The 26,477-nt window shown below is 48.0% G+C and overlaps 1 protein-coding gene and 1 long non-coding RNA gene across 3 annotated transcripts; one reads left to right on the forward strand and one right to left on the reverse strand.

The window, feature by feature from the left end:
- Positions 1-410: 410 nt before the first annotated feature.
- Positions 411-25,137, reverse strand: SPARC (secreted protein acidic and cysteine rich). Of its 2 annotated transcripts, none has more exons than XM_001168719.5 (10): positions 24,840-25,137; positions 14,116-14,185; positions 12,595-12,657; positions 11,132-11,219; positions 9,574-9,695; positions 7,666-7,786; positions 5,455-5,588; positions 4,343-4,491; positions 2,063-2,211; positions 411-1,574 (listed from the first exon to the last, which is right to left on the reverse strand). In XM_001168719.5, the coding sequence occupies exons 2-10, from the start codon at positions 14,170-14,172 to the stop codon at positions 1,546-1,548; spliced, it is 912 nt and encodes a 303-aa protein (XP_001168719.1). In that variant the 5' UTR covers positions 14,173-14,185; positions 24,840-25,137; the 3' UTR covers positions 411-1,545. The 2 variants fall into 2 exon arrangements, with proteins under 2 accessions (XP_001168719.1, XP_024212551.1); XM_024356783.3 differs by lacking the exon at positions 24,840-25,137 and adding an exon at positions 22,813-23,014.
- On the forward strand, positions 17,640-25,888 carry LOC134809990 (uncharacterized). The gene is made up of 2 exons (XR_010157043.1): positions 17,640-17,740; positions 24,357-25,888. It is a non-coding gene; the product is annotated as an uncharacterized LOC134809990 (long non-coding RNA).
- The last annotated feature ends 589 nt before the right edge of the window (positions 25,889-26,477 follow it).

A 26,477-nucleotide genomic window follows, 5' to 3' on the forward strand; every position in this document is an offset into this window, starting at 1 on the left:
AACAAATGCTTTGTCTACTTTGCCATAACTGTGTCCCCAGTGCTTGGCATGGGACCTGGTGCAGAGTAAATCCATCATAAATATTTTGTGAGTGAATGAATGAATGAATGACCATGATTAATAAAAGGATATAGCTGCTCAGTCTGGTGCTGATAATGGTGGTAGTGATCAAAAGGGTTAAACCACAGGTCATTAAATGAAAACAGCTAACTTAGTGCTTACAGGAACCATACACTCCCTGTGTATAAACATGCCGGTGTGTGTGTACAGGTGTGTGTGTGCAAAAGCATAATATTGTGTTTGCAAAGGTTTGCATTTGTGTAGTCATGTGTAGACATGTATGCTCATGTGTTTTTGTGTCAGGATAATAAGGTGACTAAGACTAAGACACATGCAAATCACCCAGGAAGGCAGTTTCTAAGTCATTACTTTTTATTTTGAAAGATTTGTGAAACTCTTCACATCATAGTGAGAGTTTGTATGATTAATAAGAAGCAGCTTTTTCATGAAATGCTTGGAGGTGAACGAGTTCTCAGCCTGTGAGATCCGACCATCCCATTAACTTTGAAGATTCTCTTGATTAATAGAAGAAAAAAAGGGAGGGTGAAGAAAAGGAGGAACATGCTAAAAACCTTATGACAGTCATCCAAATGTGAGGAAAGAACAACTGATTCACCAACTCCACTTTTTCTATTTTACAACTTTCTACATCTCACTCTTGATTTTGGCCTTCCTGGCTGAAACAGCCTGGCAGTCCCTAGAGCCCCTGAGAAGAGCCCTGGTTCTCCAAAAGACAGAGGAGGAGAAGCCCTGCAGGATGCGCTGACCACTTCCCAGAGAACTGACAGTCCGTGCTCCCAAAAGTTTGAACCAACAGCCTAATGTGAAAAGAAACTGCACTGAAAGGTAAAGGAGGAAATGGTGATGAACTGGGCTTATGTGAGAATGTCTATATTTTCATAACACAGCCCCAGAATCTTTCTCTCAGTTACAGCCTCAGGCAAACCACGTTCTGGTTGGTGGGTTCTGCAGGGATCTCTCCCACCACTGAGCCTCTAGTCCCAAAACCATCCTTGACAACATCGTGTGTCTGTTACTTCCCTTTGCCCACCTCCAGGCCACCTGGGGAAGCCCACAGGCAGCCAAGACCCTGAAGTGAAATGAACACAAAGTCTGACTCGGTGAGTGTTAGTTTCAAACAGAACACTAAAGAGAAAAGTTGAAGCTGCAATGTGTGTTTAAGGCAGAGCCCAGCAGATCCGTGTCCACCCATGTGCCACTAAGACAATGGGCAAAGCTACAAATGGCAAGAGAAAAATGGGACTATTAATGCGTGTGGAAAAGGCCTTAATAGTTAAGTTACAGCTAAGAATGTCATGTCTTGGGTTAGAATTTTCATTTTTAGCACCGTTAATGTATTCACTTAAATCTATGTTAGCACCTTGTCCCCAGGCAGAACAATAAACCATCCAAACATTTTAAACATTGGGGGAAACACGAAGGGGAGGGTTAAAGAGAGAATCCGGTACTGCGGAAGGAGTGGATTTAGATCACAAGATCCTTGTCGATATCCTCTGCAAAGCAAGAAAAGAGCACGGTTAAAAATAAGGCTGTGTCGATGATGACGCACTTCCCAAGGAGTCAGTGGACTCTCACCCATCCCCAGGGGCAGGGGTCTAGGTAGCCATCCAAGGTCACCCAGGAAGTCAGTGTCAGAGGAATCTCGCTCTCTCTGTCTCTGGCCTGTCCCTGTCTCTTACACACGCTGCCAAGTTACACTTCCTGTTTCCTCTCTGTGTGCCTGCCAGTTCCCAAAATAGTGTTTAGCACAGGGTGAGTGCTAACGCTTGAGGAAGGGAAAGAGAGAGGGACAGTTGGATGGACAGAGAAGGATCAGGAAGATGCCCAAGAGACAGGAGTCAAATAGGCAGAGAGAGCAGAGACAGGCAGAGAGGACAGACCACAGACAGACCAAGAGAGCGGAGAGTGGGGGGATGACAACCCAGCACCCTGGGAGCAGTGTTTCTGCCCATGCCCCTTGCTTCTTTGTTCAGACACTCACTCTGCTTGATGCCGAAGCAGCCGGCCCACTCATCCAGGGCGATGTACTTGTCATTGTCCAGGTCACAGGTCTCGAAAAAGCGGGTGGTGCAATGCTCCATGGGGATGAGGGGAGCACGCAGTGGAGCCAGCTCGGTGTGGGAGAGGTACCTGCAGGGAAGGAGGCAGGGGAGGGCCTGAGGCATGGAAAAGCTCCACACCCAGCCTTGGGAGGCAACCGGGGAGTTAGCCTGCCCCAGAGCATGGAGGAAAGGATATTTAAAGCAGGACAAAAAGCCAGAATCCCAGGTCTACCCCTAGCTCTGCCACTGACTGCTCTGAGACTCAGAGAACAGCAGTGCCCCATTCGGAACCTGAGTTTCTCCTTCCAGCAAAGAGGAGGAGTTGGCCATAATTACTAACGGCCCTTCCAGCTCTAAGGTTTCAAGGGCTCAAAAACAAAGGTCTGTTTGGTGTATTTGATTGTTTCCTAATTGGCTGAGAACTGGGGACACAGAAACTTAAAATCAAAATTCAGCACTTCTGCTATGGGTAGATCAAAATCTAGCATGACACAGCACTGTATATTGTCTATGGACACACATTTATACATCTATAAATGCCTAGTAAAGGGTCTAAAAATGACACACCAATCTGGTGACAGTGCTGCCTTCTGGGGAGGAATCTGAAAAGGGACTGGGATTGGCAGTGAGGGTCAACGGGAGCTCTAACCATCTTCATAGAGCTTTGCTTGTGTATCCTGTACTGTCTGAGAGGGAGGCCCTTTGGATGTCTCTCCCACTGTCCTCCCTCCCTATTCTCCCTGCTGGCCTTAGACTCCAGAGCATGTGTATAATTTTTTTCTTTGTTCCCCAGAGCCCCCAACTACTTGTCCCTAAAACACTCTCCCCACAAAGGATCTCCAGGGAACAATGTGACTCCAGTTGTCTTCTTAACCTCCAGACCTCCCAGCCCCACCCAGCTCACCAAAGAAATCACACAATGTTTGAACTGATAGGAACATTCTCCTCCCCTTCATTGTACTGGTGGAAAACTGAGGCCCAGGGAGGGGCAGGGATGCAGGCAAGGTCACCTACAGCCCTGGGATGGGAGGAGGAGGAAGCGGGTCCCCTTGCCCAAGCTGGACCCCTTTCCCAGATGTGCTGTTCTTGCACCCCATCTGAAAGCCTCCCTCCAGGCCCTCTGTTGCAGTGGGATCAAATTGCTTTGCCTGAGCTCCAGATGTTCCCCTTTGACTTTTCCCCTCCCTGCCATAATGAGTGACTCAGTTGGATCCCAGCCATGGCAAGAGCCTGGGAGAGAAGTGGCCGGGAGATTCCCAGAGCTCAGGAGACCCCAGCCCTCAGGATCACTGGCAGGGTTGGCAGACTCCAGGCACACAGGCTGGACAAAGAGCGAGGGGTGAACATCCTAGAGAGGAGGTTCCCTGGGTATGTGAGTAGGGCAGCCCTTCCTTTCCCCTCTGTGTGATGCTCTGCTTCCACAACCCAAGGACGAAGAAAAAAGCACTCTGGGAAGGTGCAGGTGTAGCTTGCTCCATCTGAGGCTGAGCAGGGGCTCTCACTTCATCACCACAAGAGAAGTTCAGAAGGTAGTGACAGGGTTATGAACAGAGTATGAGTCCATGAGGGCAAGGACCATGCCAGCTCTGACTGCTGTTCAATCCCCTGCCTAGAATAGTGCAGGGCACAAAATGCACACTCCATAAGCATTTGCTAACTGGCCAGCTGCCTGCCTGTTCGGCAGTGCAGTTGCACAGGGCCTCATAACTCGTTTGGACAAGGGACAAGAGCCGTCAAACTGGGGGCTTGCAAAATAGACAGGCTTTTTTGGATAACTTCCAGGGTCAGTTGGGCCCTATTGGGGCTGGGCCTTAGGAGGGGGCTTAGACATTGCCAGGTGGCTGCTCTGCCCCTGGATGTTCTGCTGAAGGACAGGGGGTATGTGGCTGACCCAACCTTGTCCCCTGCCACCCCTTGGAGCCTGGTACTCCTTCTTAATTCACACTCCTTCATTATCCAGATATCCACGCCTAGTACTTGCAGGATTATGGAGCTATTTTGAGCTCCTACTGACTTTCACCTCAGCATGGGAGTGTCTTATTGGTTTCTTTCTCCCAGGTCCACATCTTTTCTCCAGATGCCTCATCCTTCTGCTCCAATCCCCAGGCAAACTGTGGATGCCGGGGCTTGGAGCAGTATAGGCTGCTGAGAGGCTTTCTGGCCATAGCTAGTGCACTGCCAGCCTTGAGCTCTGTTCACTCTAGGGTCTGGGGTCTTACCCATCAATGGGATGCTGGTCCAGCTGGCCAAACTGCCAGTGTACAGGAAAGATGTACATGTTGTAGTTCTTCTCGAAGTCCCGGGCCAGCAGCTCCACGGGGTGGTCTCCTGCCTCCAGGCGCTTCTCATTCTCATGGATCTTCTTCACCTGAGGGAGTAGAGACTGTGTGTGACAAGAGGTCCATGGAGATTGTCTGGACCAGTCGGGCCCTCCCACCCCTGCCAGAAGGCCAGAGCAGGCAGAGACTAGCCAGACCAAAGCTCACAGCGAGGGGAAGGAGGTGTCATAGATGGGTACCAGCATCTCATTCACAAAAATAGAAGCCTGGGATGACCTCAAAGAATTCTCCATATAGCTACCCACATCAAAATCACCTGGAGAAGGCCGGGCACACTCTCACGCCTGTAATCCCAGTGCTTTGGGAGGCTGAGGCAGGCAGATCACCTGAGGCCAGGAGTTTTGAGACCAGCCTGGCCAACACAGTGAAACTCCATCTCTACTAAACATACAAAAATTAGCCAGGCGTGGAAGCATGCCTGCAGTCCCAGCTACTCAGGAGGCTGAGGCAGGGGAATCACTTGAACCCAGGAGGTGGAGGTTGCAGTGAACCGAGATCGCACCACTGCACTCCAGCCTGGCAACAGAGTGAGAGTTTGCCTCAAAAAAATAAAATAAACATAAATCACCTGGGGAGTATTTAGAATGCAGCTTCCTGGGCCTTGCTTTCTAGAGACACTGTTTCAGTGGCCTGAGATGGGGCCAAGGAATCTGCATTTTATCAGCTTCTTGGGGTAGGTAATATGCTTGTTAAAGCTTAAGATCCACAGACTCCAAAGGAAAAAGGAATAGGGCTGTTTGTGTCTCTTTTGTTTAACGTTAGGTTAAGCAAAGGGAGCAGGTCTCTGCTGCAGGACTTCTCAGAGCCTCTAAGATGTTAATGTGCACCACAGCCTCCAAAGGCAGGAAGAGAAGTACGTGTCCTGGTGTTCAGGGGTAAATGCACGCTCCGAAGCAGGATGCCGCCCTGCAGTTGGGGGCCCAGTTCTAGGAATGGGCCTTCCTATGGATCTTCACCAGCATGGGGCCAGCAAGGCCAGAGAGACCACTTACCCGCAGCTTCTGCTTCTCAGTCAGAAGGTTGTTGTCCTCATCCCTCTCATACAGGGTGACCAGGACGTTCTTGAGCCAGTCCCGCATGCGCAGGGGGAATTCGGTCAGCTCAGAGTCCAGGCAAGGGGGGATGTCTAGGTTCCAAATACAAGGGCGGTCAGCACAGACCCTGCCTGGGCCATGCTCCCCACCCCAGGGCCCCCCACACACATACCACCTGCACTGGTGGCCTTGGCACAGTGGCTCAACCTCTCCAGGCCACAGTTTCTTCACAGGACAATGAGCAGAGGAGATTATGTGTGGGAAGAATGCCCTAGAAATGCATTGTGCAAAGGCATGGCTGCTGCTTTCCTCAGCCTAATCTGCTCTGCTCAGGGAAATGGATGGCTCCTGATGGCTCCTGCGCCTTACTGGGTGCTGGGCTTTGGGTGTGATCCTAGCTGAGACTGAGCCCATGTTGTTCACGTCAACCATTGGCAGGTGTTTGAAGCTGGGAGGCTGAGGGATCACATCTATCCACAGGCCCAGCTTGGCAGGGAGTGGGGAGTAGAGGACTCAGGAATGTGTAACCACCAGAACCTTCTTAGAAATGATTCCAACCTGGTCTTTGGAACTTAGAATCCCAAATGTCAGACCTGAAGATTTCATCCAAGTCCACACTTTTCTTTTCCTTTTCTTTTCTTTTCTCTTTTTTTATTTCTTTTTTTTTTTTTTTTTTTAGACAGGGTCTCACTCTGTTGCCCAGGCTGGAGTGCAGTGGCACAATCACGGCTCACTGCAGCCTCAGCCTCCTGGACTCAACCAATCCTCCCTCCTCAGCCTCCTGAGTAGCTGGGACTACTGGCACGTGCCACCATACCCAGCTAATTTTTGTATATTTTCCAGAGACAAGGTTTTGCCACGTTGCCCAGACTGGTCTCGAACTCCTGAGCTCAAGTGATCCTCCCTACTCAGCCTCCCAAAGTGCTGGGATTACAGGCGTGAACCACCGTGCCTGACCCAAGTTCACACTTTGTACTGGACTTATTAGAGGTCAGCATGGAGAGAAGGGACTTGCTCAAGGCCACATTGTCAGAGCCTCATCCAGCATCCAGGGCAGTGTGGTCACCTGGGGGCTTAGGGGTCTGTTCTTCCCTCATCATTGAACCAGGGAAAGTCCCCTCTGTGAGGCTACCTTCGTCATCAGCTGGGGTCTGGGAGAGAATATCTGGTGATAAAAACCTTAGGAGTTGAAGTGAGTGGGCAACATGCCTCAGGGAAAGCAAAGCCACTTCATAAAGACTCCTTAAGACAGGCTCTCTAGTCTCACTGCCCAGGGACTTCCTACCCATGCTTCTTCCCCCAACCCTCCTTTTCTACTCTGTACCTTCTCAATTTCATACCTGGGGTCCCACGAGGAGAACTTTGTTTCTCACCCCCTACATACTTTTCTGCACCCTGTACACCTGAGGTAGGTGAGTGGCTCTCCTCATTGCCATCGGGTGCCAGAATACACAAGACCCACAGTGTGGATGTTGCCTTGGAGGGGGAGCAGGTGTGGTCTTGGGGGTCTCCCATGATAGGGAGGATACTGAACAAGGCACTTGGCCCCACTGAGTTTGCAGCTGGGGTCACTAACCAAAGATCAGACCACACCCTGGCATCCCTCCCCAGACAACTGACTCCCAGGTTTCTGGAAGAGGGTGCTTATCCTCTCTCTTCGGAGGGCAGATAGGAATGTAATGGAGTAAAAGAGTGAAGATATGACAGTACCAAGTAACAGGGCCCAAAGCAAACCGACAGGCATGCCCTTATTTTAAAGCATTCAAATTCAGATATTTTCAAAATATTTTGTAGGCCCAGGTCAAACATCATTTTTGCTTTACAGTGTTGAAGCAAGAAAGATTCAACTTAGCCTGAGAGAAGAAATTCTTCCTCATTAGAGAAATGAAATGCAGTTGTCTCAGATGCTAGTGAGAGACTCCAGAAATCTTCCCTGATGTTGACCTTCCATAATCGCTCAGTCCTTCCCCAGAAAGTGCCCTGAACTCAGAGTTGAGAGGAGCCGACTCATGGACAATTACCTCATTTTATAAATGGGGATGCTGAGACTCAGAAAGGGAGAGAGATTTGCCCAAGATCACCCAGCATGGGGGTGGCAGAGACAGCATCAGTGCCAGCTCAGAGCTCTCTCCCCAAGACAGGAGTGTGGAAGGGCCCAAGGACACTCACATTTGCAAGGCCCGATGTAGTCCAGGTGGAGCTTGTGGCCCTTCTTGGTGCCCTCCAGGGTGCACTTTGTGGCAAAGAAGTGGCAGGAAGAGTCGAAGGTCTTGTTGTCATTGCTGCACACCTGTTGGCAAAGCACAGAGTACCCCCTCCTTCATTCCCAAAGCCCTTCGCTGATACCACTATCCTTGTCCATTTCAGAGATGGGGACACTGAGGGTTAAGCAAGGAATGTCATTAGCCTGAGGTCATATAGTGAGTTAGTGATAGGGCTGGGCCACAAATCCACTTTTTGGGTTCCCAGGTCAATGCTCAGCCCAGGCTGAGAGCCATCGATGGTCTCTGAGCAGAGGCATGACTGAGTCAGTTCTGAGATATAGGGAAAAAAACCCTGGAAGATATTTGAAGAGAAAGTTAAAGACAGGAATGGGAGAGAAACAAGAGTGTTCAAAGAAGAGTTAACATAGCAGGCCTGGAATTGTTATCCTTAGAAAGGCCTGCTTGTAAGGTCAGCCTGTGGCTGGTGTCTGGGAACTTAGCTGGGAAACAGTTCCCTGCACTGTTGTAAATCTTTCCCTGACTGATAAGAGTGGCTCACTATGCCTGGACTGTTTGTACCAACAATCTGGTTTATGCTGAACATCTGCTTTCCTTCTGGAAGTGTGAAATTCTGGTGCATGCTAGGCAAAGGGTACCTATGTGACCAGCCTCCAGTTAAAACTTGGGGTGCTGAGTCTCTAATGAGCTTCCCTGGACAGAAACATCACTCACATGTGGCTGCATCTTTGTAGCTGGGGTAAGAATGCACTCTGATGACCCCGCATGGGAGTAAGTCAGTCTCCACCCTGATTCCTCCAGACTCTGCTAGTGTCTTTTTCCCTTACGATCCAGCTGTATATCCTGAATATGTCGCTGTACTAAACCTTAGCTGTGAGTACAACTGTATGCTGAGCCAATGGAGTCCTAGTCGATCTCTGAACATAGGGGTGGCCAAGCAGAGATGTTGAGGGCTGGACATGCAGTGGCTGTAAGTAGCTGTGTTAGGAGGAGGGGAGCCTGTGTTGAACATCCTGTCCGTACTTACTTAGTATAGCTTATATGTCACTGCAGAGGGAGAACTGATGGGCACTGGTGACTGGGCATTGGGAGTGGGGAGGGGTGAGGAGGAGGAAAATGTTAACAGTGATATTAAAATGTGGAGCCCAGAGGCTATGTAGTCTCCGGAGAAACTGAAGATGGAGAAGCCAGATGGGAGGCTGTAGGAATAGTGCTGGCCCCAGATTTGCTGCCATGAGCTAGACTGCCACTAGCATGATGGTGGGCAGGAGCAGGCACTCAAAAAATATTTACTTGGACGGATGGATGGATCCTATTGGAGAGAAGGGACATATTTGAGAGATAATTTAAAATTAAGTAGCATTTATTGGATACTTGTTATGTACCAAACATTTCTGACACATCTCCACAACAGTTCTATGAGTTAAGGACTATTTTTATCCTCTCTCTGGATGTGAGAAAACTGAGACCTGAAAAGGTTCGGCAACTTAGCTGAAATCTCACAGCTAATAAGTGATGGAGATGAGGTTTGAAGTCAACCTTCAGTTTGGCCCCAGAACCCATATTTTTGGACCTGATTCTTTGCTGATGCTGTTATACTCTTAGCTCTGAGAGTCTGGCACAGGGCTTGGAACCTGATGATGCTGTTTAAAGTCTTGCTGGTTGCTGAAAAGATCCAGTGCCAGGCAGAGCACTCTGACTCGTCCCCTCTTTCCTGCTGGGACTAGGTCTAGCAAGGGGACTTCTGAGACTGGCACTGCCCCATAGAACCACCAAGCCAACAGTTTCCTGAGCAGACATCCTGTATTCCGAAGTGCCCAATCCCTTCCCCCTGCCCCTGTCTCTCAGCCCTCACCTTCTCAAACTCGCCAATGGGGGCTGGGCAGCTGGTGGGGTCCTGGCACACGCACATGGGGGTGTTGTTCTCATCCAGCTCGCACACCTTGCCGTGTTTGCAGTGGTGGTTCTGGCAGGGATCTGTAGGGCAGAAAGACAAGGGAGTTAGCATCACCTGGACTAGCACATCCACCCCCATCCTACCTGGACAGATCTCAGGGCTGACAGTCCTTGACTGTGGCCCCCACTCTGGGCTTTGGACAGCCCTGAGTCCTGCCTGCTCTTGCACTGAGCCTCGCAGTCAACATTTAGGGCAGCAGCTGGTTCAGCCTGGGGATTAGAGGTTTAGCTTGAGATAGAGGTCAGGCACTTCTGGGGGGCTGGAGGCTCAGTCTGGGACCCAGAAACACTAGATACCATATGGCTTTCCTGAAGATTGAAGCAACCATTGTGTTCCTGGGTCTCCATTGAACAATCACAGTGGGGCATTTCTGGATTCCAGAATAAGCTTTCTAGAATGGCTTAGAAAGTCAGCTGTTGACACTGAGCCAGGGAGCTGTGAGGCCCAACAAAACAGACTTAAGTGGCAGTAAAGGAAAAGGGAGAAGAGCCTCAAGGTCCATGCTGGACAATAGAGCCCAGTAAACACCGGATGAGGTGGGCGTGGAGGCGGGAAGGAACATGACTCAGTAGACGTCCCTCTGTTCAACAGAAACCCTGTGCCCAGCTAGATCAAATACCATTAGCTATCCCCTCAGGATGAGAGCTTAATGTGGCCTTTTCCTCGCAATGCTTTATTTTGGGTGTTTTAATAATCCTTTAGCGGATGCCTACTCAGCTTGTCTCAAAACTTCCCGGCAGCCCTGGGACAAGGGTCTGCCATCTTCATCAGCCCCATATGAGAGATGAGAAACTGAGGCTCCAAGATGCTAAGCAAGCTGGCGTGGAGAAGCCTAGGTTCAAAGCTTGGTTGGACTGCTTCCAAAGTCCTTGCTCTTAACCCCTTGAGTACAAATGCCCTGCACCAAGGGCTGGAGCCAGAGCCCCTAGGTCATTTCTCTCCCAGGGCACTAACGCATGGATAGCATGGTATGGATTATGTCAGGTTGCATTTCCTCAGGACCTCGTTTCCTTGGACTGTGTGAAATAGAATGAGCTTATGAGTGTGCAAGTTCCTGATCTCTTCTCTCAGTTCTACTCCTCTGTGGGGCACGGGCTGATACAGAAGCAATGGGGGATTTCGGTGACCAGATGTGATCAGCGACCTCCGTGGGACTGGGAAACTCAGCTTTGGACTCAGAGCAAAGAGCTATGAGGGGAGAAGCCCATTTCCAGCTGGAGAACTCTCCTTCCTACCACACACATGGATGGCCTGGAAACCGATCTTGCCCGGATCCCAGGGGACTGAGTGCCACAGTTTCCCAGTTGTTAAGTCAAAGCCGTGTTTCCTCCATAGCCCACTGAGGACCCCACCCTGCATTTCTGCTGGAAGGAGCCTCATGTAGGCTGTCCTCGTGCCCCAGGCCCAGGCAGCCAAGGGCAGCTTGGATGTGCCAAGTTACAGGGAAGGGACGTACTTTCCGCCACCACCTCCTCTTCAGTTTCCTCTGCACCATCATCAAATTCTCCTACTTCCACCTGGACAGGATTAGCTCCCACAGATACCTGGAATTGAGGGAGAAGAATGGGTGAAATGGTCCCACTCCCATCCCAGACCCATAAGGGTAGCTGAAGGGTTCCAGGTCACAGAAAGCACAAACGCAGGGTTGGGAATCCAGATTTAATCTATAGGCCTGCTGTGTTTTGCAGTATGCCTGGGATTCTGTTGAGCTGCCTTAGAGGTCACCAGGGGTGTTAGGGAAAGCGAGTGTGAAAGGAAAATATACCTTGGACCCCAAAATCACTAAGCTAAGGGGAAAAGTCAAGCTGAGAACTGCATAAGACAAACCTGCCTCCTATTCTATGCAGTCATCGCTCTGAGGCTCACCTGAGACAAACGCTTATCTGATTGCTTCCTCTCTCCTATTGTTTATGTAAAAATGCAGATTCACTGAGCCAGATTAAATTGTGTATTCAGGGGAAGGCTGATCAAGGACTCAAAGGAATGCAACCATTTGTCTCTTATCTACTTCTAACCTGGAAGCCCTCACTTCTCAAGTTGTCTTGCCTTAGCAAACTCAACCAATGCACAATTTAGACATGTTGATTGAAGTCTCGTGTCTCCCTAAAATGTATGAAAGAAAACTGTACTCCCGACCACCTTGGACACATGTCTCAGAACTTCCTGAGGCTGTGTCACAGGCACATCCTTAACCTTGGCAAAGTAAACTTTCTAAATTGACTGAGACCTATGTTCACAAGAGGGTGTCAAGCCTCCACCCCTGCCAGCCACACCCAAGCATCTCCCCTTTCCTCTGTGTGTGTGTGTGTGTGTGTGTGTGCTTGTTTGTTTGTTTTTGAGATGGAGTCTCATGCTGTCGCCCAGGGTAGAGTACATTGGCGAGATCTTGGCTAACTGCAACCTCCACCTCCCGGGTTCAAGCGATTCTCCTACCTCAGCCTCCTGAGTAGCTGGGATTACAGGCGCCCGCCACCATGCCCAGCTAATTTTTTGTATTTTTAGTAGAGACAGGGTTTCACCATGTTGGCCACACTGGTCTCGAACTCCTGACCTCGTGAATTGCCTGCCTCGGCCTCCCAAAGGATTACAGGGATTACAGGCATGAGCCACCGCACCCGGCCTCCTCTGTTTTACATTTGCAAAAACTGTGGGTAATCATGGAAGAACAACTGTTGCATAGCTTAAAAAACAAAAATTTTAAGGTCCTGGTCCCCAAACGTAGGGTTCCATTGAAGGTTTGGGAAGCATTCAGGAGTGTGTCAGGATGTGGGATATACTCAGGGTTTGCATCTATGCTATGTGTGTACAGGGAGACGAATGCCCCACTCTAGCATTGAGACCCACAGCATCCGCCCTAATTTCTCAGGGCACAGATACGGGTAGAGAGGGGCTAAGGGGCTGTGGTCACTGCCCACATACCTCAGTCACCTCTGCCACAGTTTCTTCCACCACCTCTGTCTCATCAGGCAGGGCTTCTTGCTGCTGTTAGAAAGAGAAAGTAGCGTTCAGAGGGGTCAGGAATAAGGCCAGCTTCACCTCCAAAGTGCCTGTGGCCTGGGATACAGGCTAGCGGAGCTTGGAGAGCAGCTTACTGGAGATCCCCAAAGTTGTGCCTCATGGACTGCCATGGTGAGGGACAGAACAAAGAAGAAGCCAGTCATGAGAGCACCGTGGAACACTCAAGCAGCTCCCATTTTATATATTTTATATCCTAGGTGTCTACCTAAGATTTAGCTTGGAAAAGTATTTCTGCTGCTTTGAATTCTTATAAAGTCTGAAAATCACTGATCCAGACCAATTCTCTCACTTTACAGATAGGAAAATTGACATCCAGAGGGGATGACACTGTGAATTTTAACAGATGTCATCATCTTCCTCACAGTGTGATATTATTATTAGTATTATTAGGCAATTTTTCTTGCCATTTCAACTTGGAGTAGGAGGAAGCAAGAAAACACACAACTTTGAGGCCCTTAGCTGGCTGGAGCTGCTTCAAAACTTAATGCCAACTTTGAGAAACTTTTGCCTCCATCTACCAGCCTGATCAAGATTGCCAGGGTCTGCCATCACTCCCACTTCTTAGTAAAGAGAGGATGAGGGGATCACAGGTTGAAAGAAATTGCACTTTTTGCCTGCCCTGTTTCTTCCTCCTCTCCTTGTGAAGGCTTCCAGATGAGCTGTGGATAACTACTCCTGTCCCTGCATGCAATGCTTCGAGGAACTGTCTGTCAATCAAGGGGCCCCACTCTCACCTGGCCAAGAAGCTGGCTCAGGACCCAAGCTCAGCCAGATTGGCTCTCATTTTTTGAATTTATAAAAACCTTCTTGGCACATTCTCTCAAGATGTGAAAATTGCTGGAGTTGATTCATTCAGACAGCAACATCTCAGAGACTGTCCATTAGTTCTTAACTCCCAAAGCCTAGAGCTGCCCTTTTCCAGTCCTCCCCAAGGCCTTTAATATTATAATCTACCTCTGTATCTTCCCCTCCTCCCCCAATTTAGTCAGATTGAACTGTTGCTTACAACCAAACAACCCTCACTGTTTCAGAAGCCAACACATTCCTCTCTCTATAGCTTGAATCTCTTCTAATACCACCCCTACCAGAAATCCCCCACATCCTGTCTCCTGCCTGCTTGAATTCCTCATATGACAAAGAGGTCATTTCCTTCTAAAGCAATCCTAGTTCATTGCTGGGAGGCTCTGACTACTAAGAAGTTTATCTAACATTACACGGAACTCTCTCTTCTCTGATACCTCCACCCAGTGGTCCTCATCCCAGTTTTTCTTCTGAGCTTACTTACTTAAGAAAAAAAAAAAGACCACTAACTTGAAATGGGGAAGTCCCTGTTCCCTTTCAGCATCCAGGGCTGGCAGGCTCAGAACCCCTGGTGCTAGCGGTAGGAATGAAAACAAGAAGACATGATATTTAGGTACTTACAGGGGCTGCCAAGGCCCTCCCGGCCAGGCAAAGGAGAAAGAAGATCCAGGCCCTCATGGTGCTGGGAACCCTATGGGGAGGAGAGATTGAGAGTTCAGTGAGGGTGAGACTTCCTTATGGAGATTTCCTTCTGAATTCCTGATACGTGCAAGGTAATGTTAGATGGTACAAGTTAAATGATAGTGAAAAACATGAGGAGGTTGGTTCCATTTAATATTCTTTCAATTCTGCTTATATGAGAAGAAAGTCTCAGTTTGGTGCCAAGATGTCTTAAACACCTCCTTTATACTCATCTATCTCCTTTTTTAACAAAAAGAGAATAAGCCTCCAGCTCAGAGCTTCCACAGGAAGTTATATCCAGCTGGAACTGAATAAAGTTTTTTTTTTTTTTTTATGTGTTTGTTTTTACAGTTTCCTTCTATTTATGACAAAGGTACACAGAGTTTTTTCCATTTATGGTAATGATATAAAATCTGCTTTTGTAATACATTTATTAAAGTTTTTGCAAAGTGATTCAACTAAGGTGATGGGCTAATCAGTGAAGTTTGGGCAATGCCAAACCAGATCATCTTCAAGGTCCCTTCAATCCCTGATATTCTAAAATTATTTTTTTCCCTAAACCCAATCTCTCCCCTTCCTCCTCTGTCGCCTCCTCCCCCTCCTTCCTACTCCCTCTGCAATGGGAGAAGTTAATAGGCAGGAACTTCTTGCCAATTTGGGACAATGAGATCCACATTCTAAAACAAAGAACAATAGTCTTGGAATGTAACCCATGGAAACTTGAGGGTGGCCACATTTTTCTCCATCTACCCAGAAGAGACAGCACTTCTTTAGGTCCTGTACGGAAACCATCCAGATGCTTCCATGTGTTGCAGAGGGGATGTTAGCTGAGATCTAGAAAATACCTCTGTTCTGGTAACTGTTAAGGCCTCATTCTCTAAATGCCAAGCTCTAGACTCTAATACTCTCATGACTATAAGGGATGTTGGAGCAGTATCTCCTCGGAGGATTCAAAACCAAAATGCTATTCCTAACAGAGGCTCTGTGGTGGAGACATTTCATTTCTTGCACTAACTAAATGGCTTTTCATTCTCAAGTGACTTTAGCAAGTTCTTTCTTTTACTGATCTAAATGTGCCTCCCTCAAACTTTCTGATCTGTCTACCCCGTCTCCCCTGCAGCCACAAAGAACAAACCTGCTCTCTCTACCCACAAATAACCTTCCATCAGGAGCAACAGTGGCCATGTCTTCCCTCTTTCTTCTCCCAAAACCTCCCTGTCAGGCTCATCATCCCTTATTTCTTCCAAGACTTCTCAACTGACCAAATGGTGGTAGAAAGTAACCTGGCATCATGGAGAAAAACACTCAGCTTGAAATTAAATGCCAGGGGGTCTTGTTCTACCACAGTAGTATCAAGTCTTTTGGTCTCTCTAGACCTTGATTCCCCCATCTATCAGTTGAAAGGGGTAGACTAGGTGAACTTTGAGGTGGCAGCCTCGGTCCTTAAAATGCTCTTAAGATACCCCAAGCACATTCTGGTCTTGACACATATGGTGTCCTCTGGGATCATTTGTCTTCACTTGCACTATAGCATTTGGGAAGCAGAAACAGGCAGAGGAAGAGCCGACTTCATAATGGTCCTTTCTTGGGCTTAAAGAGACATAAAACCTCACCCCTGTTGTATAGAGTGAATGAAATAAAACTAACAGAAATGTAAAGGACCTGGGGGTTTGGTATTGCTTCACAATGACCCCAACTTCCAGAGGAGTCTAGTCTTCCCTTTTGAGGCAGCTTGTGGAATGTTCCTCCCCTCACATAGTTGTTCACTTGTTCCCCAGGCTTAAGTGGAAAAATCTCCCTTCTTGCTTCCCCTTTTGGAAGACGCAAGATAAATAACTCCTGTGTGTGGCTTGGGACAAATGGAACAGAAAAGAAAACATCAAGGAAGGACTTGTCTGAGATAGTTTGAGGTTGAAGGATCAAAGTGAAATGGCAGCTAAAACAAAACAAAACAAAAAGTCACCCTGTCTGAGCTATAATGACAGGGAAGTCATGTTATTGAAGAAATAGCCCAGCTAGGACTGGAAATGTAGTAAGCTTCAGATTAGAAAGACAGGAAGACAGACATTTCCCTGAGTCTGTGTCCTTCATATAAGCAGAGTAACCACGCTTCCCTCTGTGACCAGGGGAAGGTTTCGCTGGGCGGCTCTTCCGTCTGTCCTGCCTCCCCATCTTCCTGAATTCCTTTTCCAGCTGCACACTCACCCTCCCTGCCACCCCCATGCCTGCTGTTGCAGCCAGAAGAGAAAAATAACTCTAAGTCTTATAGTGCTGCTTCATAGTTTCTAAAGCACTGTCACATAACACTGTCTCCTAGAGCCTTCTGACAATGCTGGGAAGTAGGCAGACAGGCATGGAAGGGTTCTTAGTCCCACTGTCCTAATGGGGAATCTGAGTTTGAGAGGGAGGAAGCACTTGTCCAAAGTCATGCAACAATTCAGGCCCTCTCCAAATAGGCAAGCGTTCTCACTCATGGAGTTGGGGTGAGCCTAATAGGAATTACGCTCAGACAAGTGGGAGTGGGGGAGAAATGCAGAGAGACTGTTAAGAACAGAATGCAAAATCTTGGAATACACCTTCAAAGTTTTGGAAGAAAACTGTAAAAACAAACACAAAATCTGGGTCCTGCCCAGTACCTGGTGCTACACCACCAGTCCAAGAGCGCTTTTCCCCCAGATGATGAGATGGGAGGGAAGGGAAGCGGCTGAACTATTCCAGATGCACAGCCATACTCCCTGCCTCCCCACGAGATACCTCTCTGAGGCTCTCTAAACTACCACTGACCAAAGAGCCCTGTGTCCATCCTGCAAAGCTAATGGAGTATAACAGTCACCCCAGCAAGGTCAGAACACAGTATCAAACCCCAGCATTCAGAACTCACAGCTGTGATCCTTTGCCAATCAAACCTAGGTGTAGCGTGCCTGGTGAAAATTTAAATTCCCTTCATATAAATGACCAATATTAAACGAAAACTCCCTCCTTTGTATTTCTTTAGTCTGTGATGATGCATACATTTATCATTTTTCAGGGTGTTTTCATAATCCAGCACCCCACTTGGGGCTCAAGTCACATATTTCTGCCCAACAGTACAGATGAGAAGACCAAGGCCTAGAGGAAAGGAGAAAACTGCCAACGGCTGATAGCAGTGAGTGAGTGACTGAGTGGCAGGGCTAGGGTGAGAACCCGTGCAACCCTACCCCACCACTGGTATGTCTCTACCTCTGCACACTATTTCCCTTGGCAGCTAGCCGCTCCCAGGTGGTCACCTGAATGGGGCTCAGTTGGGCCTTGAACTGGCCTGAGTTCCTGGGAAGGAAAATGCCCAGGGCCAGGGGAGGAAGAGAAGGCATATTTCCCTTGGCATGGTGGCCATCAAATGCAGACAGTCTTAGCCCCCTCCCAGCCGTCACTGCCTCCTGTTCCGTACATCGAGTCCCTTCCTTTTGCCTTTATTTGCTCTGGAGACTGCTGAAAACCCATCCTTGGCTGCCAGCAGGACCTGAAGCTGAGGTCACTTCTCTCTCTGGAAAGACTCTGAGGATGGAAAAGTACAGCCAGCCCCCAGGTTTGTCCCTCAAAACATAAAGGGCCTCCTTTGGGCTCTCCTTGGACGTTAAAAAGCCACTGAACGTTAGAACAGGGGGGATACCTCAGAATCATAGAATCGTGGATTGTGGGTCTCAGAATGATAGACTTAGGATGTGAAGCAAAGAAACTGAGTTGCCATCATTAAATCTTATTTGGGTGGAAAGAACTTATGGAGTAATGCAACCCAACAGGACTTCCCAAGATGATGAACACATTCTATATCTACGTGGTCCACTGTGATAGCTACTGGTTACAAGTGGTTGCTGAATGCTTGAAATGTTGCCAGTGCAAATGAAGAACTGAGTTTTAAATTGTATTTCATTTTAACCAATTTTTTTATTTAAAAATTTTGTGCAAAAGGACTGAGGCCAATCCAAAATATCTTACTTAACCCATACCTTGTTGAAATACTGCAATAGAGAATAGTGGAAAACATCTTTTTTTTTTTTTTTTTTTTTTTTTGAGACAGGGTCTCCCTCTGTCACCCAGACTGGAGTGCAGTTGGCGCAATCTCAGCTTACTGCAACCTCTGCCTCCTGGGCTCAAGTGATTCTCCCACCTCAGCCTCCCGAGTAGCTGAGATCACAGGCACATGTGACTACACCCAGTGAATTTTTCTTTTCTTTTCTTTTCTTTTCTTTTTTTTTGTAGAGATGGGGCTTCATTATGTTGCCCAGGCTGGTCTCGAACTCCTGACCTCAAGCCATCAGCCCGCCTCAGCCTCCCAAAGAGGTGGGATTATAGGCGTGAGCCACCATGCCTATCTATTTTAATCAACTTAAATCTAAATAGCCACATGTGGCTAGTGGCTACCATGGTAGACAGAGTGATAATAAACTATGAGGCAGTATAGCATAAAGGTAAGCTCATAGGCTCTGGAGCCAGAATATACAGGCTCAAATCCTGGCTCACCACTTAGCAATTGTATGACCTTTAGAAATCAACTTTACCTCTTGGGGCCTCAATTTGTTCCCCAATGTGTAAAATGGAAACAATAACATACCAATCTTTAAAGGCTCATGGGTGATTTACACAAGAGAATCCAAATAAAGAGGTAAGCAATGTCGTCGTTGGGAAGAGCATCTTATAAAGTCCGAGGTTACCAGAATCTCCATCCCCCGAAAGAATTCAGTGCAAAATTCCAGTGCTTTATAAGCCCAGGGAGAAAGGGGTGTTTGGGTGGAACAAAGGACATATTGCCCCTGTTGGTCTGGGTAAGTCCAGCCTCCAGAGGATACAGTGACGAAGACCAGGCCCATGGCTGGCCTCTTACTTGGGCAGCAGATACCAGCCAAGCATCTCACTCTCACTATTTGGCTTGGAAACAAAGGCTCCAAAAACACATGTTGCTGGTAAACAAGCCCAAAGAGAGGAAAACAAGCCTAGAGGCTAATAAAGGAAGCCAAGAGCCAGGCCCTCCAGGGAGTTGGGACTCGGAAGGAGCCTGGGGTCTGCTGACATGGGGACCGAGCCAGGCAGGCCAGAGAGGTGGCCACATGCAGCTACAATGGCACTCCTGCTCACACCCCTGGGAGCAGACACAGCAGCTCAGAGGTGGCCTCATGACGTGGAAGTCAGGAGAGCTGAGAGCAAGTCAGCATGTCTCCCAGCTCACTGTGCGAACTCAGGGGAGTCTCCTCTGCTCTCCAGAACTAACACCCCCAGCTTGTCTGTATAAGGTCAGTGCTCAAAATTATGTAAGCCAGAAAATCCTTTATTTCAATGAAGTCTTCTGCAGAGTCCGATATTTCAAACAGCTGAAATCTTTTAGCATGTATTGAAACATGTGAATGAGTATTATCTAGTTAATCAATAAGCATGAAATTAAAAAACAAGAGCAGGCTGGGCGCAATGGCTCACGCCTGTAATCCCAGCACTTTGGGAGGCCAAGGAGGGTAGATCACCTGAGGTCAGCAGTTCGAGACCAGCCTGGCCAACATGATGAAACCCTGTCTCTACTAAAAATACAAAAAATTAGCTGGGCATGGTGGCGGGCGCCTATAATCCCAGCTACTCGGGAGGCTGAGGCAGGAGAGTCACTTGAACCCAGGAGGCAGAGGTTGCAGTGAGCCAAGATTGCGCCATTGCACTCTGGCCTGGGCAACAAGAGTGAAACTCCCTCTCAAAAAAATCCACAAAAAAGAAAAGCAGATAAAAGTGGAGTGGAGCTGAGGAGTGGGAGTCCTACACACAGGGACATTCCCTAAGATACCTTGGAACATCTGTACTTTCTCCTAGGAACACAATATGGAACCCTTAGGCAAGGTGGTCCTTTAGGTTCTTTTCAGCTCTGATTTTCCGGATCAACTTGGGCAGAAGCTTTTTAGAGCCTTACCTCTCTCCACTTGCCCCTTGACTCCCTGCTTCCACTTCTATTTCCTGCTGGAAGGAAAGACGCTAAAGGAAACTTTTAAGGTGTGGTAGCTAAAACTTAGGACTGGAGAGCTTCTGGGGCAACTCAGAGGTGGCTCCAGAGTTTGGGGCCGGAATCAGCCTGAGATTCCTTAAAGACATCTGAGATGCCACGTTTCACTGTGGCTAGCAGAGGCTGGGGTGGAGCTTCAGGCTTCCTCCTTGGCTCCCTCTAGGGCACCGCTGCTGCATTGTGGTGACCACAAATGAAAGGATGAGAAATAATATCAAAGTGTTCAGGCTATTGCATCTGGAAAGGCCTCCGAGATCCCAAAGATAGCAAATATGTGGCATATGTGACAAACACGTGGCCTCCACCTACCCCTCCTGCACATGTGGCAGACATTACTAATCAATCGCTTGACCTCTTCTCCTAAAGCTTAGAGAGTCATCAGAATCCTGAACACAGTTCTTCTGACAGCCACTACCGATGAATTAGTGATGTTGTCAGGCCACATGAAACCTCTGTGTGCTGCCTCTTATTGTAGAGGTAGAGAAATTGAGGCTTAGAGAAGGAAAATACCTCACTGGAGGTCACACGGCAAGCTGGTGTCTGAGCCAAATTTCCAGATGTTCAAAAAATCCAGATGTTTGCTTTGCTTTTTTTATCTGATAGGTCTGAAATCCTAAGGCCATGACTAACATCAAGATGACCCAGAGTGATCCCCAGATGAGAGAAGTTAATACCAAGTTTCTGAAAGAAACCAGCTCTGAAAACAATTGTTGTCTATGTTCATGTTTTCCTTGCAGACATAAAGCTCTATAGCTTGATGGGTGAGAGCAGAGATGATTTCCTGTCTAAGCTGCCAGTTGAGGAGAGGCTATTTTTCTAAATAATTCCGTCAAGTCACTACTTGCTGGCCCTGGCCCTGCACAGCCCAGCTGTCCCTGGGTTCAGGATTGAGGTTGGGAGGGAGGGAGGGAGGGAGGGAGGCATCAGGTTCTGTGCTGTAGAAACAAGGTCCTCAGGGTTGCTGAAAGCTCAAGGCTGGTTTTCCCTTCTCTCCTTTGAAACTGACATTTGGGAGGGAGCCAGCTAGAAGCAAGAGAGCAGCCGCCTACAGGCACATCACGCAGGGCCTTTGGGCCTAATGACAAAGCCATGTGGGCTGCAATAGGCATTGCAGGCCAGCCAACGGGAGAGACAAAGTGCTGCTCACCACTTAGTATCCATGGGGCTTGTGTGCATAAGTGTGTTTCCAAACTGAACAAATGGGTATTGGGGGGGAAGGCAAGGTGAACATCAAAATGGCTCCAAACACCTGGAAGTTTGGCTCAGACGCCAGCTTGCTATGTGACCTCGAGTGAGTTATTTTCTCTTCCTGAGCCTCAGTTTCTGTCTCTCTGAGACATAGAGGTGGTTGGTGATAAATGTAGGTTACACGTCTGTCTCATTGTCATGATCCATATTATGTTTGACTGTGCACATCCATCCATGTGTGGCTGCAAGTGGCGGTGTGTGTTTGTATACCTGATGGCATGTCTGTGTAAGTTACATGCAGCCTGACTTAGCATCTGTCTGTTTCAGCCTGTAATAGGCGAGGGTCAGAATTTTCACATTCATTGAGATATATTCCTGGAACTTGTCTGTAAATCATTGTCATCCAGGAAGAGGTGTGTGAGTGAATGACTTTCTGTGTCTGCTCCTGTAATGAGGCACTTATTTTTAGCTGAGCCACTGGGTGCCTGTTGATGAAATCGATGTTTATACTCTTCATCCCTATGGGTTTGTACCTGTCCCTGTTTATCTCTGCATATTTATCTACCCACATAAACAACTTCAAAAGCCAAATATTCTACTATTTACCTCACATCCTCAGCTCTTTCCTTTCCTTCACCATTCTTTCTTATTTATAGCTTGTTTTCAGCAAGGAAAGCTGCTCTCATGAATAGCAAACCCCAGCCACACTGTTGGTTGACAAATCTCTACAGATGGATAAGGATTACAGCATGATGGTTATGCAACTCAAGATCCCCTAGCCCATCCTTTCTTGTTTTCTTTTCAACTGGGGGTACAGTAAGGGACTGTTAAAAATGCAGGCCAGCTATTCCTTTGAATAAAAGCGGTATCTGGGATTTAGGTTTACAGGACTTCAGAGTTAGAAGGGTGCCTGGGAAATCATCTAGCTTAGAACCTCTATTTAACAGTTTGGGAAACTGCAGCCTCAAGAGAGGAAGTGTCTTTCCCAATGTCAGGCACTGTGAGTTAGAACACTTTTTTTTTTTTTTTTTCACCCTTGGCCAATGCTTTTCCTACATAGAGGGCACAACAGTCTTGGGAAATACACAAGAAGGTCCCCAAATCAAAATGAAGATAAACAATATTATGATTAAAAAATTTTTCCTGTCAGTACTTCCAGTAAAGGGAAGTTCTATACAAACCCCAAGATGATGGAGCTGCCAGGAAAAAAAAAAAAGCTGAGAATGATTTCACTAGGTCTTTGGATGCCATTAATCCATCAGTTCTAAAACCCTTTGCATTATGAGGGAATGCCACAATTCACAAAGTGCTTCCCTGCGCATTATCCCATTTCTTCTACACACTATCTACCCCCTAGAGGTGGCTGCTGTTACTGTTCTTTAACTGTAGAGGGAATGGGGCCCAGAAAGAAGTATTAGTTCAAGGTCAAATGGTACCTTCAGGGCACAGCCAGAGCTAAAACCCAGGTCTTCAAACACCCTTGCAAGGAGATTATCACGGCCCAAGGCTTCCCCGGAATCCTGAGAGATCACAAGGGCAGGGCCTAGAATTTGCTGCAGTCCTTGAATTTGGGGGTGGGGTACGTTGAGACTGATGTTCTTAGAGGGTTTCGAGCGTCCCCTCCCAGCCAGCAGGCAGAGACCCTGGAAAAAAGGTTACCGTGGCAACTCGCATTCCTCGGAGAGTGAGTCAGGCAGAGAAGAGCCTTCTGGTGGGTGGGACTTGGAGAAAGTTTCAAAAGTTGATTCCTTCTCCAGGCAACCCCCTTCTTCCCCTCCCTCCCCCTCTTTGCTCTAGGCTTTGTCGATGTGGCAGCTGATAGCTGCGAGTTAACTCTCTCTTTCCTCAACCACACCCTTTTCAAAAGGCTTCATCCTCCAGCAAATATACACATTTGTTACCAGTCCTCACTCCATCCCCACGTCATGCCCTCTAATCCATTTGAGAATATCTTAAAGCTGAAAGCTGTGACCACCCATATTCATCCTCTCTCTCTCTCTCACACACATACACACACACACACACACACACACACACACACACACACACACACACAGTGCATACAATTTTTAGGGGCTTAGAGATGGCTTGAGGCCCATTCAAAGACCACTCCATAGAACCTGGTTAAGAAATCTTCCTTTGAATATTTTAGAGGACACAAAGCACCCCAAAGAGCCTTCAGTTTCAGCCTTCTTTCATTACAGATGGGGCACTAAATCCAGGGGAGACACTTACCTAAGATCACACATAAAATGCATGCCCGAAGCCTGTGTCCTACTTCTGCTTTGCTTCTCACTAAACCACCAGCACTTGGGGCGTATAGAAATTTAACTCTAAAGCATTACTAGAGAAAACATTTTCTCTAATGAAAAAAATGCTGTCCTTTCCTGAGGAAAATGCATGCCTCTCTGTTCCCTTTTGGGCAGACTGGGAATCCTGGAAGAAATAACTCATCCCAGTGCCCCCTTTCCCTTGGAGTCCTTGGAGTCCCTTTCCCTAAGGAAGTCCACTTGACAGCCAGTTCACGGAGCCAGTGGTGGCGAAGAAAGGTAGTGGATTTGTCTGAAGAAGAACTGACACCCTGACAGGCTGGACACCAGTCTTGGGTGGATTACGGAAGGGGACCCTGGAATTCTCTCCCTCTTCCCTTCCCCCTTTCCCCCTTCTGAGAACATCTCCCCCAGCACACTCCACCTCCCATTACATCCATGTCTTGGTTGACGATATCTGATGTCTGGGTTCTTCAGATCTAGATAAACTAAGGGCTACTGCCTGTGTTTACCATCCCAAGGAACTCAGGACAGGAACGACACCTAACCCAAGACTGAGGTTGTGATGGTGCCATTTCAGGCAGAATGGTGCTGAAATTTGTGTATTGGGGGGACGGAAGGTGGTGTTTGGGAGTGAGGAGAATTAGAGGAAAACAGAAGGCTTCCCAGAGGTGTGGATTAATGGTGAAGCCTCCCCCTTTGCCTTTCAGAGATCAACTGATTGTTCGTGCAAAGTCCCTTTTGGAAAACAGAACCCCTGACCGAGATCTGGAGGACAGACTCCGGTTGCTGGCCAGGTCCCTGCGGCAGCTGTGATGGGATCAGATTCCCAGGAAAGGAGGAGGCTGCCACATTTGCAAAGGGAGCAAAGAGGACAGGCAGGCAGCCTCTGAAACCAGAGACAGACACAGAGAGAAACAGAGAGTGAGAAAATGCTCCCCCGAAGACATAGTGAGATTATTTTCTGTAAACCTGTAAGGGAAGACAAAGTTACACAGTGAATCCACCTTCTGAAAAGCAACAGGCAGACAGGACTGAGGACCATGCTCTTAAGGGGAGCCGTGATGGAGCCGGGAGGAGAGGCGCATCCTCAGCAGAGCTTCCCTCCCTTGCACACGAGCTGACGGCGTGAACGAGGGTGTCGGGGTTGGTGCAACTATAGAAGGGAAAGGCTGGGCGGGGGTCACACATACCTCAGTGGCAGGCAGGCAGGCGGCAGGCAGGGCGCGCTCTCCGGGCAGTCTGAAGGACTGCGGGAATGTGGCGGGGTTTAGAGACAGGCAACAGGAAACCACTCAGAGCTCTGGGCTGGGTCTATCTCCCCTCCACCCCGTGGTCCCTCCTCCTCCTGTCTCCTCCTTCCCCCGGCCTCCTCCTTCTCCCATAGCCAAAGCTGTCTCTGTCTTTCATTTCTTTCCTCCTCTTTTTGCGGTGGGCTGTCCTGACCAAACGTCCGAACCCTGCCTGCCTCATCTGTTCCGGGGCTGCTGCCTAAACCGACTCACAGAGTGCCAGGGCTGGACAGGCCTGGAGGGATGACCCAGAACAGCCTCTTTCTTGTTCAGAGGGCAAGTGAGGCCTGGAGACTGCAAGGAATTACCCAATGGCCCCCAGGGGCAGAACCAGGCCCAGGTGTCTTGATCTTCTAACCAGTGAGCTTTACAGGAGTCCTCCCTAATATTAGGCAATGCTGAGAAGGGCCAAGCAATTCAAGGGGGTTGTATTTGCCACAAAGGCAAGGCCAGGACTTACCACTGTACAGACAAGACAAGCTGCTACTAGTGGTATCATCCTTGATGATTTGGAACTGGTCTTAAAAAAAAAAAAAATCCCACTCAAACTCCACTTGTACCACTGATAGACACATAAGGGATTAGACATCTAGCTGGTGGACCTGTGCCACCAGTATTGAACAGATAAGGTAATTGATGATATTGATGATAATCATAGGAGTAATAATAGCCAAAGTTTACTGAGGATTTAATAATCTTCACAGCAACCCCTTATCTTAGGCATTGTAATTATGACCATTTTAATAATAAGGAAACATAGATGCTAAGTAACTTGCCTATGATCACCTGGCAAAAAGTGGTATGAGAGGGCTGATTCTACGTTTCAACTTGGGTCACTCCTGTTGTATATGAACTGCTCAGTGCAACAGGTCTTGGTTGAATGTTTATTTCGTGCCTAACACTCTGGGAGGTATGAGAATTAATAAATACCTGGTCCTTGTCCTCAAAAAGTTTTGTGGTTTCTGGTTTGGTTTTTTTTGTTTGTTTTGTTTCGTTTTGAGACAGAGTCTCACTCACTCTGTCGCCCAGGCTGGAGTGCAGCGGTATGATTTCGGCTCACTGCAACCTCTGCCTCCCGGGTTCAAGCAATTATCGTGCCTCAGCCTCCAGAGTAGCTGGGATTACAGGCGCACATGCCACAACACCCAGCTAATTTATTGTATTTTTAGTAGAAATGGGGTTTCAACGTGTTGCCCAGGCTGGTCTCGAACTCCTGAGCTCAGGCAATCCGAATGCCTTGGCTTCCCAAAGTGCTAGGATTACAGGCGTGAGCCATCGCACCCAGCTTAGCTTTGTGGTTTCTTAAATTGTTTTTTAATTTTTTTAGACTAGTTAAGTGCAGAACTGAGAAGGGAAAAAAAGTACAAGGAATTCAATCTGTAACTGACTGTGAACAATCAATCAATCGAGATAACTCACTATTCAAGGAGCTTTGGATCTTGCTGAAAGGTTGTGCCTTACACATACACCCACTTACATGAGTGGTACAGACTCTAAGGCTTATCCCAGGGCTTCAGATTGGTGGATTCCCGAAAGAGG

Source organism: Pan troglodytes, chromosome 4 (assembly GCF_028858775.2).
Source record: "Pan troglodytes isolate AG18354 chromosome 4, NHGRI_mPanTro3-v2.0_pri, whole genome shotgun sequence".
Taxonomy (NCBI): domain Eukaryota; kingdom Metazoa; phylum Chordata; class Mammalia; order Primates; family Hominidae; genus Pan; species Pan troglodytes.